The sequence below is a fragment of the Haematobia irritans genome, chromosome 2 (assembly GCF_050003625.1).
Source record: "Haematobia irritans isolate KBUSLIRL chromosome 2, ASM5000362v1, whole genome shotgun sequence".
Classification (NCBI taxonomy): domain Eukaryota; kingdom Metazoa; phylum Arthropoda; class Insecta; order Diptera; family Muscidae; genus Haematobia; species Haematobia irritans.
Window position 1 is genome coordinate 6,601,211 of NC_134398.1, and position 13,846 is coordinate 6,615,056.

Sequence of the window (13,846 nt, forward strand, 5' to 3'; positions counted from 1 at the left end):
AGGATCAACAAATGCAATAGGGGCCAAAGCAAATTTAATAAATTTCTTTTGTAGTTTTTCAACGCGATCATTATGTACTTTGTAGATTGGATTCCAAATCATGTTGGCATAATCAAGCTTAGATCTAACCAAAGCAGTATATAGTGACTTTCTGGTGTACGGATTAAGAAACTCTTTGCTATTACGTTTGACAAACGCTAGCATCGAGTACGCTTTAGGTAAAACATAATCAATATGTAAATTGAAAGAAAGTTTAGAATCAAACATTACACCTAAATCAAGTTTTCTATCCACCTTTTCCAAAACTTGACTATCAATAGAATAATAAAAGCTTAAAATGGACGATCTTTTAGAAAAAGTTAAATGGACACATTTTGATACATTGAGGGGTAAATGGTTCAATTTACACCAATTCAAAATTCTATCTAAATCAGATTGAAATAAAAGTGAATCATGCTGATTTGTAATACTAGAAAAAATTTTCATATCATCAGCATATAATAGAAAATTGGAGAAAGAGCAACACATTGAAATATCATTCAGAAAAAGCACAAAGAGCAGAGGACCCAAAATACTACCTTGAGGCACTCCGGAAGTAGCTGAATACACATATGACTTGGTATCATTAATAACAACAAAGCAACGTCTATCTCTCAAATACGAATGAAACCATAACAATAAACTTGAATGAAACCCTATTTTAGATAATTTTGATAACAATAATGAATGAGATACTTTATCAAATGCCTTGCAAAAATCTAAATAAATAGTGTCTACTTGAAAACCACGCTCAAAACTTCTTATGCAATAATTAGTAAATACTAGTAGATTAGTAACAGTTGATCTATTAGCTACGAATCCATGCTGCATTGTTGAAATGTATTGACGAACAATAGGAGATATTTGATTGCACACCAAATGTTCCAATAATTTTGAGACATTTGACAATTTGGAAATAGGTCTATAATTAGCAATATTCCCCTTTAAACCAGATTTGAAAATTGGCATTACTGACGCTATCTTCCAACTATCTAGAAATACACCCGTTTTTAGGGACAAATTAAATATATACTGAAGCGGACTACAAAGGGAAGAGGCACGATTCTTGAGAAATACGGCAGAAAGGCCATCAATATCGATCCTCACAGAATCTTTTAAATTTAAAATAACAGAAAGAATTTCATTTTCTGAGAAAGATAGAGAACCAATGCCAGTAAAAGGAAAAACATTTTGAAGGATTATAGGATCAAGAACCATAGGGTCTGATTCCTGGAAATTGGATTTAAAAAAATCAGCAAATAAATTAGCTTGCGACTCAGGATTGTTAGCATGAATATCATTTAAGTGCATTACTGATGGAAAGTCACTATTACTGTGCTTGGATTTAATATACTGCCAAAAGGATTTGGGGTTATTTTGAAGTTTACCCTCAAAATCAAGTATAAATTGCTTGTAAAGAAATTTATTTAAAAAGACAAATTCACGAGTATAGTGATCGTGCATATTCTTATACTCCACAGAATGGGTAGTTTTAAATAATTTATAATATTTATTTCTTAAATTTTTTAACTTTTTAAGACCGCGAGTGTACCAAGGAAATTTATGATGCTTGCGTTTCAATTTAGGTACATAAGATATCATTATTTCAGAAACAGATTTTTGACTAAATAAATTCATCCAATCCATACTCGAAATAACCTGATTAATTAACTCAAAGTTAGTTTCACTGAAATTAAAACTATTATCTAGATTAGTATCTACTTTTGGAAAACAATACAACTCAACTTGTAATAAAATTGGGACATGGTGGGAATCTGAACAACTGATAGGATGAGCACATCTTTCACTCGAAAATTTTATATTATTAGAAACAAAAACAAGGTCTAAAAGCTTGCCAAAAACATTACAGTGCCTATTAATTTGATTAAGAGACAAAGAAAATATTTCATCAATAAAACTTATTTCACTAACTGAATTAACATTACTAGGATATAACAACTCAGAATTCGAAGTACAGGACCAAACAATTTTACTTAAATTAAAATCGCCTAATATAACACAACCATCAGTTTCACATTCAGGAACCAAGTTAGCGATGTTTGCAACATGGGCTTCGTATAAACACTGAGAGGAACCAGGAGGAATATAAGATACCATTAATAACAAGGATCCCAAAGAACCATAAATCATTACGCCAAGTTGATCCAGAAGGGTATCATTATTCATTAGGTTCACCTCCGAAACTTTGAGTATTTTTTTGACCGCTATTAGAACGCCACCACCACGACAACAACCTGTTTTACTTGCATCTCGATCCTTACGGAAGACATTGTACATTTTCAGATCCAAAATTTCACCATCCGTAAAATTGCTATTTATCCAAGTCTCAACAATGACAATTACATCATAGTCATATTGCGATGTTTCCATAAAAACAGAACTGAGTTTCGTTCTCATGCCACCAATGTTTTGATAATAAATAGTAAGCGACGCAAAATTTGACGAATTTATGTCTTTTGACGAACCAAATGATCTTGATGAAAATTTACGAAAGGCCGAATATGCACACTAACAGGCCATAACGCCGGATCTACTACTACGTTATAAAATTCAGGTGGTATTCCCAATTTAAAGTTAATACCTCGTAATTCATCCAAGTTACTGTCTTTTTTACCAGCTTAAAGCATTTTAAATGAGTTGCATTAATTTTAGCGTATTTTGCCACATAATCAATAATTTGTTGCTCAGTTACATGCGGTCTAAAAGATGAAATGTGAACCCACTTCTTCTTTACCACAACATCCAAATCCGCATTCTCATTTAAACCAATTACAGCAGCCTTTTTCCGAAACTTTCTTGAAGGTACATTAACCCAACCAAAATTGTTTGTAGGTATATTATTATTAACAGCGATATCAAGAGATTTGTTATTGATGATGTGAGAACTCAATTCATTATCATTCAATATAGCGGCATTATTTATAACATCATTGCAAATAAGCACAGGTTGAGTATTTACATTTACTGGTACATCAGAAGGTGGTAAGCATTGCACATTAACATCAATTGCAGGAGGAACAGAGACAGCAGAAAAACCAGTATTTGAAGAAGAAGAAGCATTACACAAATTGCCTCCAAATGTATTAGAGTGTGTAATGGAGATAGAACACGTTCTCTTAAGCTCTCTTACTTCCATAGCAAGTAGAGAGACTGAGGCAACCAAATCTTTGGATACACGCAAGCAGTCATTACAATTAAAAACGATATTTTTTACTTTTTTAACTACATCAAATGCAGTATGATCATCAACTCCAGAGCAAAAGCAATGAAATTTATTACTGCAAATAACACACTTTACGAACTTTTGCGAATGCAGTGATTTAAAACACTTTGCACAAAGATTCTTCGGAGGCTCAAGTGCCATAACAAACGTCTAAGCAAAGCAAGTTACAGAAGCGAACTCCAAAGTCCAAAAATAGTATATGCTTGGAAGAATTCTCCAAAGAAGATTGTGCTCATTCCCTCACATAATTTTCACTTCCACGAAATTTTTGAGTTCTTCGCATCTTTTTCTGTAATACAAATATGCTGTTTTTTTTTCAAATGTCTATTCTCTTGGTTCCGAATGTCTATTCTCTTTATTCCGAATACTCATTCTAATATTCAAATTATATAATATTTAGACTTAAGCATATTAAATTTTTGGCCTTATCATGAAACAGTTTTCCGAAACAACATACAAGCGGTTTCACAGAAATTGCTCTCATTTCATTCTCTGGCTGTGTTATGTTGATATCTTTTTATTCAACCCTCCCGGTTTCCATCTCTATTTCTTTCTCTGTACTAACTCTCTCTCTCTCTCTCTGTCGCTCTCTGCATAAAGTATCACAACATATATATGTTTACTCGAAACTTGTAAATTTATATATGTTTACATTCACACATACTATTTTTATGAAACATTCATGCCCCAAACATAATATATTCTAACATGTGTTAGTTTAGGAACATTACATGTTTGCACTTAAAAATATTGTGTTTAAAAATTGTGCCCGAAACACATTTTGTTTATATCGGAACATATGAAAAACATATTTTTCTAACAGTGTATAAACAATACTTTCTCAATTAAATTTCCAATTTAAAAATATTTTAATTAAAATATTTATATGGAATCGTAAAACCAATTTTTTTAATTAGTTCTAATATATTTCCATTCATCCGAAGTCACTCCTTGAAATTTAATTTATGTGAGTTCCTGCTCAGCCTTGCCACAACGAAATTTTATTTTGGACCAACAAAAATTGGATCAAAATTCGTACCAGCGAACCCTTTTTCCAAAAACACAATAGCATTTAAAAGTTAAATTTGACCAAAATTTTATTTCTATAGAAAACTTTGTCCAAATTTCATTTATTTAGAAAATTTTGTCAACATTTTATGTCTATAGAAAATTTTGTCAACATTTTATTTCTATAGAAAATTTTGTCAAATTTTTATTTCTATAGAAAATTTTGTCAAATTTTTATTTCTATAGGAAATTTTGTTAAAATTTTATTTCTATAGAAAATGTTGTCAAAATTTTATTTCTATAAAAATTTTTGTCAAAATATTTTTTCTCTAGAAAATATTGTCAAACTTATATTACTATAGGAAATTGTCAAAATTTTATTTCTATAGGAAATTTTGTCAAACTTTTATTTCTATAGGAAATTTTGTCAAAATTTCATTTCTAAACGATATTTTGTCAAAATTTCATTTCTATAGAAAGTTTAGTAAAAATTGTATTTCTTGTCAATTTTTTTTCCTATACAATTTTTTTTATTCTTTCAAAATTTTATTTCTATAGATAATGTTGTCAGAGTTTCATTTCTATAGAAAATTTTGTGATTTTTTTTAATTTAGCCAATATCTTTTTTCCATAGAAAATTCTTTCAAAATTTTATTTATTGCTACAAAATTTTCTTCCTATAAAAATTTTTTGCATCATTTTTTTTTCTTATACAAAATTAAATTCTGTACAAAATGTTGACAAAATTTAATTACTATAGAAAATTTGTTAAAATTTTACTTCTATAGAAAATTTAAAAAAAAATTACAAATTTAACGCAAATGGACCAAAATCAACTAAATTCCATTTGGACCCATCCTCGGACCAAATTTAAAAATTAATAATTTTTTGGACCCTGATCCCGCTTTATATATTATGTAGAATTATCATAGTATACTTTTAGGAGGTTCATATTTCGTTTGTGAGCATTATAGTATAAAGGTGGGTAATAAGTTCGAGTTTAGCCGCTAAAATCGTTAAAATCGAACTTAGTAGCCACCTTAGCCCGATATTTCATGCTCACACTCAAAAAAAAGTTTACTCCAAAGATTTTGAATTTCCCTTAAGGATTTTGGTATTGAATCCGAGCCAAAGATGCGGCTTCTTTCAAATAAAGACATCTTTGACGGACCTCCCTGGCTTTAAATCTAGGATCGATAAAATTAAAATCATCGAATTTTTTCTCTGTTTGCGATATATTATTAAAGGTATTCATGTACAAACACATTCCAATTTAAAATTCAAATTATGGCAAGTACTTCAAAGTAAAAACAGTGTTCTTAATGTTAAAAAAAAAAAAAAAAACTTTAAACCAAATATGCAAATCCTTAAAATAAGTCTTAGCCTATATTTAAAGCGATTTTATCTTTAGTTTAAAATTGCAATATGTCAGTTGAGTTAAAGACGATTTATTTAAATTAAAAATGTTATATTACATGTTAGCCTGATACCGAAACAGACAATTGACGTCCAAATGCATTATATCTAATTATACAATTATTATTCGAGCTTTATGGACAGATATAGATTAAGGAACATGGTTAATAGAGCCATTGAAAAGAAAACGCCAGATACAAATCTATACACGCCTGGACTGTACATGTTTCGGTTCGGGCGAATGAACCTATCCACAGCCTTTAGTATAGATCTGGCTGGGAGAGATAACTCAATTTTGGGCCCTTTATGCTAACTCCTTATGGAGAAAACATTTGGGAAATTTCCTCTTACAAATTGAATCATCTTTTCTCCCACTGTACATCATCTTTTCATATAATTCATATAAAATGTTTTTCTTTATTTTAAGAAAAATTTGCCTTACTTCAAAGATCTACAACTTCGGCAGAGAGCTCAATGACAAGAGACTTTCTTTTTATAGCTGAGTCCGAACGGCGTTTCACATTGCAGTGAAACCACTTAGAAAAGCTTTGAAACACTCAGAAATGCCACCAGTATTACTGAGGTGGGATAATCCACCGCTGAAAAACTTTTTGATGTTTCGTCGAAACTGGGTTCGAACCCACGACCCTTAGTATGCATGGCGGGCATGCTAACCATTGCACCACGATGGTACCCACCCTTAAAAAAATTTAATTGTTTGAGATAAATGATCGAATGTCTATTTCGTAGTTTAGTGGAGGCGCTGATTATCATAACCGAGAATGAAGCAATGGTAATTAATGGCCCGTCTGCTTTGTGAACGTGCATATTTCGTTCTACTACGTATTTTAAATGGTATATTTTTCTTAAAGAACAAACATAAATTTAATGCATTTATAAAAGTTGTTTTAATTAGATCTAATATATTTCCATTCATCCGAAGTCACACCTTGAAATTGAATTGATTTGATTATCCCGCTATATCTATAATGTAGAATTATCATAGCATACTTTTAGGAGGTTCATATTTCGTTTGAGAACATTATAGTACACGGACGAAAAATAATGTTTTTTTTATATGTTTCGGTGTAGAAATTATATGTTTGGGACTCACATTTTTTGCACATTATTTTTAAGGAAAAGTATATAATGTTCATAAACTAGTTTAGGACATATATGTCAATATGTTGAGGGACATTACATTTTCTTTTTTTCTCTAAATGATTTCTCCATTTGTATGGCATTATTCGCTGACTGCCTCCAATTCAATCTTTTTGTATCATAAGGGAGGGGAATCAAACTCCTCCTAAATTGTTCTTTGCAAGCTTTTCTCGTACTACTTAATTTCAAATATTTTTGCCTGATCTACTGAATTTAGTAAATATTGTGTACTACCGTAATTCCTTTAATGCTTGTATTTTTCTTGATTTTCTTTTCAAATTCATAAAGTACAGAGATTTCATAAGCTTTTCTAACAAGTGTAAATGTTTTGACATGCATATGCTTGCAACAAATTCCATAACAACTGATATGTTTATTCTATAGCTTAAATCTTCAATGTTCATAAACTTAAAAGATAACATTGATTTATATAGCATGAACATGAAAGGCAAAAAAAAAACAAAAATTGTTGTAATAACGATGCGATATGAGTTAAATATACCAAATCGACTTTAAAAAGTGTATACTTAAAAAAAATAGACACTTTTTATAAGAGACGATTTTCAACCAATGTTACCTAAAGAGATTTTCCCTTTTTCTTTGTCGACTTAGACCACTTTCACATGGAGCCATCACAATGTTGCTAAACATAATACTACTCACAATGTTCCTAAGGTTCATATCGAACATTTGCCGTTTTGCAAAAATTGCATTACTCTACATAAGACCAAAGGGATTTATCTTAACATTCTTAAGCTAAGGACAATATTGAGTTAAATTCAATGGCCTCTATGCGTATACCCTGTACGGTCTATGCATATCTGGCAGACAGCAATATTTTTATGTAATTTTTTTTATTAAGTTTATAACCTCTTAACAACAATATAGTACTTACCCAATGGCGCCAACAATTTTGGCTGCAAAGGCATCAAATAATCATTGCCTGTTGTGGCTGCTCTTGGCTGCAGACTTTGCATTGCTGGCACACTTAAAAAGTCCGCTGAGAATATTCAGAAAGAAGGATAAAAGCCAAAAATTAGTGTTGCTAATTAAAAATGAACAAGAAGGATTTGTATTTTTTCATATTAAGTCCATTTAAGAGTCAATTTAGACGATAAATCTGTTACACATTGCGATTCGACATTTTCTTGGGGGGTAGACGAGGTGGTTGGGTGGGTGTATATTAATTTGTGTCTGCGTGTGAGTGGGTGTGCATGGTTTTGTTCGGTGCCAGTAAGCATTTTGGCGAGGGTGTAGTGAATAGCAACAAAAGGCAGCCAAGCAAAACATTAATGAAGATTTTATGAACTTGTTAATGTACATGGACATTTATAATATTTAGATTAGGGTGTACCGAATAAAAACACAAATATACACTATGATATATTTCATATTATATATATAAAAGGACAATGAACACAACAAGGGAACTTTATTTTACATTTATTTTATTTTGGACAATACGACGGTGGTCCGATTAACCTGCAACACCAAGAATAAAGTTTTTGAATTTCGTATTTTGATAAAATTTTCATAGAATTAAAAATTTGACAAAATTTTCCACAGAAATAAAATGTTGACAAAATTATCTATAGAAATAAAATTTTGACAAAATTTTCTACAGAAATAAAATTTTGACAAGATTTTTCTATAGGCATAAAATTTTGACAAAATTTTCTAAAGAAATAAAATTTTGACGAAATTTTCTATAGAAATAAAATTTTGACAAAATTATCTATAGAAATAAAATTTTGGCAAAATTTTCTTAGAATTAAAATTTGGCAAAGTTTTCCACAGAAATAAAATTTTGACAAAAATTTCTACAGAAATAAAGTGTTGACAAAATTTCTATAGAAATAAAATTTTGACAAAACTTTCTATAGAAATAAAATGTTGACAAAATTTTCTATAGAAAAAAAATTTTGACAAAATTTTGTAGAGAAATAAAACTTTGAAAAAAATGTCAATTTAATAAAATTTTGACAAAATTTTCTATAGAAATAAAAATTTAACAAAATTTTCTATAGAAATAAAATTTTGACAAAATTTTCTATATAAATTAAATATTGGCAAAATTTTCTATGGAAATAAAATTTTGACAAAATTATCTATAGAAATAAAATTTTGGCAAAATTTTCTTAGAATTAAAATTTTGACAAAGTTTTCCACAGAAATAAAATTTTGACAAAAATTTCTACAGAAATAAAGTGTTAACAAAATTTCTATAGAAATAAAATTTTGACAAAACTTTCTATAGAAATAAAATTTTGACAAAATTTTGTAGAGAAATAAAACTTTGTAAAAAATGTCAATTTAATAAAATTTTGACAAAATTTTCTATAGAAATAAAAATTTAACAAAATTTTCTATAGAAATAAAATTTTGACAAAATTTTCTATATAAATTAAATATTGGCAAAATTTTCTATGGAAATAAAATTTTGACAAAATATTCTTTGGAAAAAAAAGAAATAAAATTTTTAGAAAAAAATTTCTATAGAAAAAAATTGGCATAATTTTCTATAGATTAAAAATTTCCATGGAAATAAAATTTTGACGAAACTTATAGAAATAAACTTTTTACAAAATTTTCTACAGAAATAAAATTTTGACAAAATTTTTCTATAGACATAAACTTTTGACAAAATCTTCTATCGAAATAAAATTTTGACAAAATTATCAATAGAAATAAAATTTTGGCAAAATTGTCTATAGAAATAAAATTTGGACAAAAGTTTCTATAGAAATAAAATTTGGACAAACGTTTCTATAGAAATAAAATCTTAACAAAATTTCCTTTAGAAATAAAATTTTGACAAAATTTTCTACAGAAACAAAATTTTGGCAAAATGTTCTATAGAAATAAAAGTTTGACAAATTTGTCTTTAGAAATAAAATTTTGACAAAATTTTCTATAGAAATAAAATTTTGACAAAATGTTCCATAGAAATAAAATTTTGACAAAATGTTCCATAGAAATAAAATTTTGACAAATTTGTCTTTAGAAATAAAATTATGAAATAAAATTTTGACAAAATTTTCTACAAAATGTTGACAAGATTTTCCATAGAAATAAAATTTTGACAAAGTTAAAAAAAATTGACAACATTTCCTACAGAAATAAAATTTTGAAAAAATTTTGTAGAGAAATAAAACTTTGAAAAAAATGTCTGTTTAATAAAATTTTGACAAAATTTTCTTAGAAATAAAATTTTGACAAAATTTTCTATAGAAATAAAAATTTAACAAAATTTTCTATAGAAATAAAATTTTGACAAAATTTTCTATAGAAATTAAATATTGGCAAAATTTTCTATGGAAATAAAATTTTGACAAAATGTTCTTTGAAAAAAAAGAAATAAAATTTTTAGAAAAAAAAATTCTATAGAAAAAAAATTGACATAATTTTCTATAGATTAAAATTTTTCCATAGAATTAAAATGTTGACGAAACTTATAGAAATAAACTTTTTACAAAATTTTCTACAGAAATAAAATTTTGACAAAATTTTCTACAGAAATGAAATTTTAACAAATTTTTTTTAAGAAATAAAATTTTGACAAAATTTTGTATAGATATAAAAATTTGACGAAAATTTCTAAAAAAATTGACGAAAATTTCTAAAATTTTCTATAGAAAAAAAATTTTCACAAAATTTTCTATAGAAATTAAATATTGGCAAAATTTTCTATAGAAATACAATTTTGACAAAATATTCTTTGGAAAAAAAATTTTCTTTAGAAATAAAATGTTGACAAAATTATCTATAGAAATAAAATTTTGACAAAATTTTGTATAGATATAAATATTTGACGAAAATTTCTAAAAAAAAATTTACGAAAATTTTCTATAGAAATACAATTTTGACAGAATTTTCTATAGAAATAACATTTTGACAAAATTGTCCATAGAAATACAATTTTGACAAAATTTTCTATAGAAAAAAATTTGAAAAAATTTTCTAAAGAAATGAAATTTTGACAAAATTTTCTAAAGGAATAAAATTTTGGAAAATTTTGTATAGATATAAAAATTTTACGAAAAATTCTATAGAAATAAAATTTTGACAAAATTATCTATAGAAATAAAATTTTGACAAAAAATTTCTTAGGAATAAAATTTTGACAAAATTTTCTATAGAAACAATTTGAAAAAATTTTGTTAGAAATAAAATTTTGACAAAATTTTCTACAAAATTTTGACAAGATTTTCCATAGAAATAAAATTTTGCAAAATAAGATTTTTTTGTTTGGTAGTTTTTTAGTACAATTTTCTCCATGATGATCCCTTTCGAATGACCATGTAAATGTAACTATGGTAAACTAAGTAAGTAATGAGTATTTCAGTACACCCTATTATCTATCTATGTGAATGCCCTTGGGAGAGCTTGTGTATGTCTATGTGTCATAGTAAGTGTCGTGTGCATAGTTTTTCTTCTTGTTGTTTTTTTTTATACTAAAAACAAAGCTCTACTTACAGCTAATTACGGATGGACCCGTTCTCAAAGCCATTGGTGATGTCTGTATCGATGTCTCTGCCGATCTAGTGTTATTCTTAACTATTCCGGATAGGGGATTTTGTGGTCGTTCTATAATACTAACACCATTAACATTTACACCATTCATGCTCTCTGTTTGTGTTTCTAACATTAAAATTCAAACGAAATGAAAAAATAAAACAAAAAAAAATACCACAAAAAACAGAAATCACAAAAAAATTGGGAGGAAACGGATTTATAAAAGAAAACCATAAATCAACATCAACATCGATTTAATTTTATTACAATATTTCAATAGAAAGCAAAATGAATGGATGGAGGGGAAAAGGGCTATGAAACGAGTACCCCAAAATTAATGAGTTCTACGAACGTGGGGTTATTGCGTTAAAATGGTTTCATAGCCCTGCAACACCACAAAAAAAAGGATTAAGGGAAAAGGATAGGAAGCAACAGCAACAAATTAGGGACGCCAACACAGCCTTTTTTTGCTTTGCTCTACTACAATTATCATCAAGACACTTAAGATGGTATCTCATATTTAAGAGTGTCATGAGAGGGGTCATGTTTTTTTTTTTTGAGTATTTGCAAACAAAAAGGCATTACCAATTTTAGCCGGAGCGAAAGCCTCTTTCAGCATAGGATTATGGGTATGAACTGGACCACCTGTGGCCATTATTCCTGGGGTCAATGATGTCTGCTTGTAGGCTTGAGTACGTCCTCTAGGTGGTGGTATTTGCTCACGTTTACGTCTAGGCTGTTCCACTGGTAAAACTCTTCGACGTTGTTTAGGTAATTTTGAGCGAGCCTACAAAAAAACGAAAACAGAAAATTTAAGAATAAAAAAAAACGAACACAATAAATTAGTGAGAGCTAAACGTGATGAAGGTAAAAGTTAGGATTAGGTTATTTTTATTATAGAAAATGTCATTAAGCCCAAATATCGGTGAGAGATAAATGGTTCAGTGGATGAAAGGAGGAATTTATTGCTATTTCCTGTTATCATCAATACAAGATTGCGTTTTACTGTTGATATGGAGGGAAAATATTGCCAACAGTTTTCCAATTAAATTTTGAAAAGATTTATTCCTGTAAGATATTTCCTTAAGGGGTTTGCATTTAAAGCTATGGGAGCCTGAGTGGTTAGCATATCCGCCTTGTTTACATAGGATCGTGGGTCCAATCCCAGTTTCGAGTGAATACCAACAACATTTTCAGCAGTGGATTATCCCCTCTCAGTAATGCTGGTGACATTTCTGTCTGTCAATGCAAGTGGTGCTCGGCTACAGGAAAGAGGGCCCTTGCCAATGAGTTTACCATAGAATCGGGCAGTACTCATTAGTAAGAGAGAAGATAACCACTTGTGATCAAGGTTGCCACTCGTGCAAAAAATATTACCAAACATCTACTAAATTAAAAAAAAATATATTATTTTGAAGTTTTTGATTAACCTTTTGTGGTTCGTACGAAAATTAATTTTTTTAAAGACATTTAATTTCTGTTGAACATTTTGCCAATATTTGAATTCTATACAAAATTTTATTTCTACAGAAAATTTTCTCAAAATTTTATTTCTATACAAATTTTTATTTCTATAGAAATTTTTTTCAAAATTTTATTTCTGTAGAAAATTTTCTCAAAATGTTATTTCTATAGAAAATATTCTCAAAATTTTATTTCTATAGAAAATTTTCTCAAAATTTTATTTCTATAGAAAATTTTGACAAAATTTTATTTCTATAGGAGATTTCGTCAAAATTTTAATTAGAAAACTTCCCAAAATTTTAGTTCCATAGAAAGTTTTGTCGAAATTTTATTTCCATAGGAAATTTTGTCAAGATTTTATTTCTATAGGAAATCTTGTCAAAATTTTGTATTTTTCTATAGAAAATCGAAGTACCCTTAAAATTTAACCACAAATCTACTAAGTATTAAAACTTCGTATTTTGACGTTTTTGATTAATTTTGTGTGGTTGGCACGAACTTTACAATTTTTAAAGATATTGAATATATTACAAATTTTTTCCAAATTTAATTTCTATAGAAAATTTTCTCAAAATGTTATTTCTATAGAAAATTTTCTTAAAATGTTATTTCTATAGAACATTTTATTTCTATAGAAATTTTTGTTAAATTTTTATTTCTATAGAAAATTTTCTCAAAATTTTATTTCTATAGAAAATTTTCTCAAAATTTAATTTCTATAGAAAATTTTATTTCTATAGAAATTTTTTGTTAAAATTGAATTTCTATTGAAAATTTTGCCAAAATTTCAATTCTATAAAAAATTTTCTCAAAATTTAATTTCTATAGAAAATTTTCTCAAAATTTTATTTCTATAGAAAATTTTCTCAAAATGTTATTTCTATTGAAAATTTAGCCAAAATTTCAATTCTATAAAAAATTTTCTAAAAATTTAATTTCTATAAAAAATGTTATTTCTATAGAAATTTTTGTTAAATTTTTATTTCTATAGAAAATTTT

At 27.7% G+C, this 13,846-nt stretch overlaps 1 protein-coding gene across 4 annotated transcripts in view; it reads right to left on the reverse strand.

Moving 5' to 3' along the window:
• Shawl (Shaw-like) overlaps window positions 1–13,846 on the reverse strand; it is a 95,829-nt gene that overhangs the window by 1,926 nt on the left and 80,057 nt on the right. For 2 of the 4 annotated variants that reach the window (XM_075293224.1, XM_075293223.1), the window contains exons 9-11: window positions 11,969–12,170; window positions 11,345–11,509; window positions 7,764–7,868 (exon numbers count right to left, since the gene is read on the reverse strand). In XM_075293224.1, coding sequence (XP_075149339.1) covers window positions 7,764–7,868; window positions 11,345–11,509; window positions 11,969–12,170 — 472 coding nt within the window. The remainder of the gene's footprint in view (window positions 1–7,763; window positions 7,869–11,344; window positions 11,510–11,968; window positions 12,171–13,846) is intronic. The other 2 variants (XM_075293225.1, XM_075293226.1) reach the window with 2 other exon arrangements.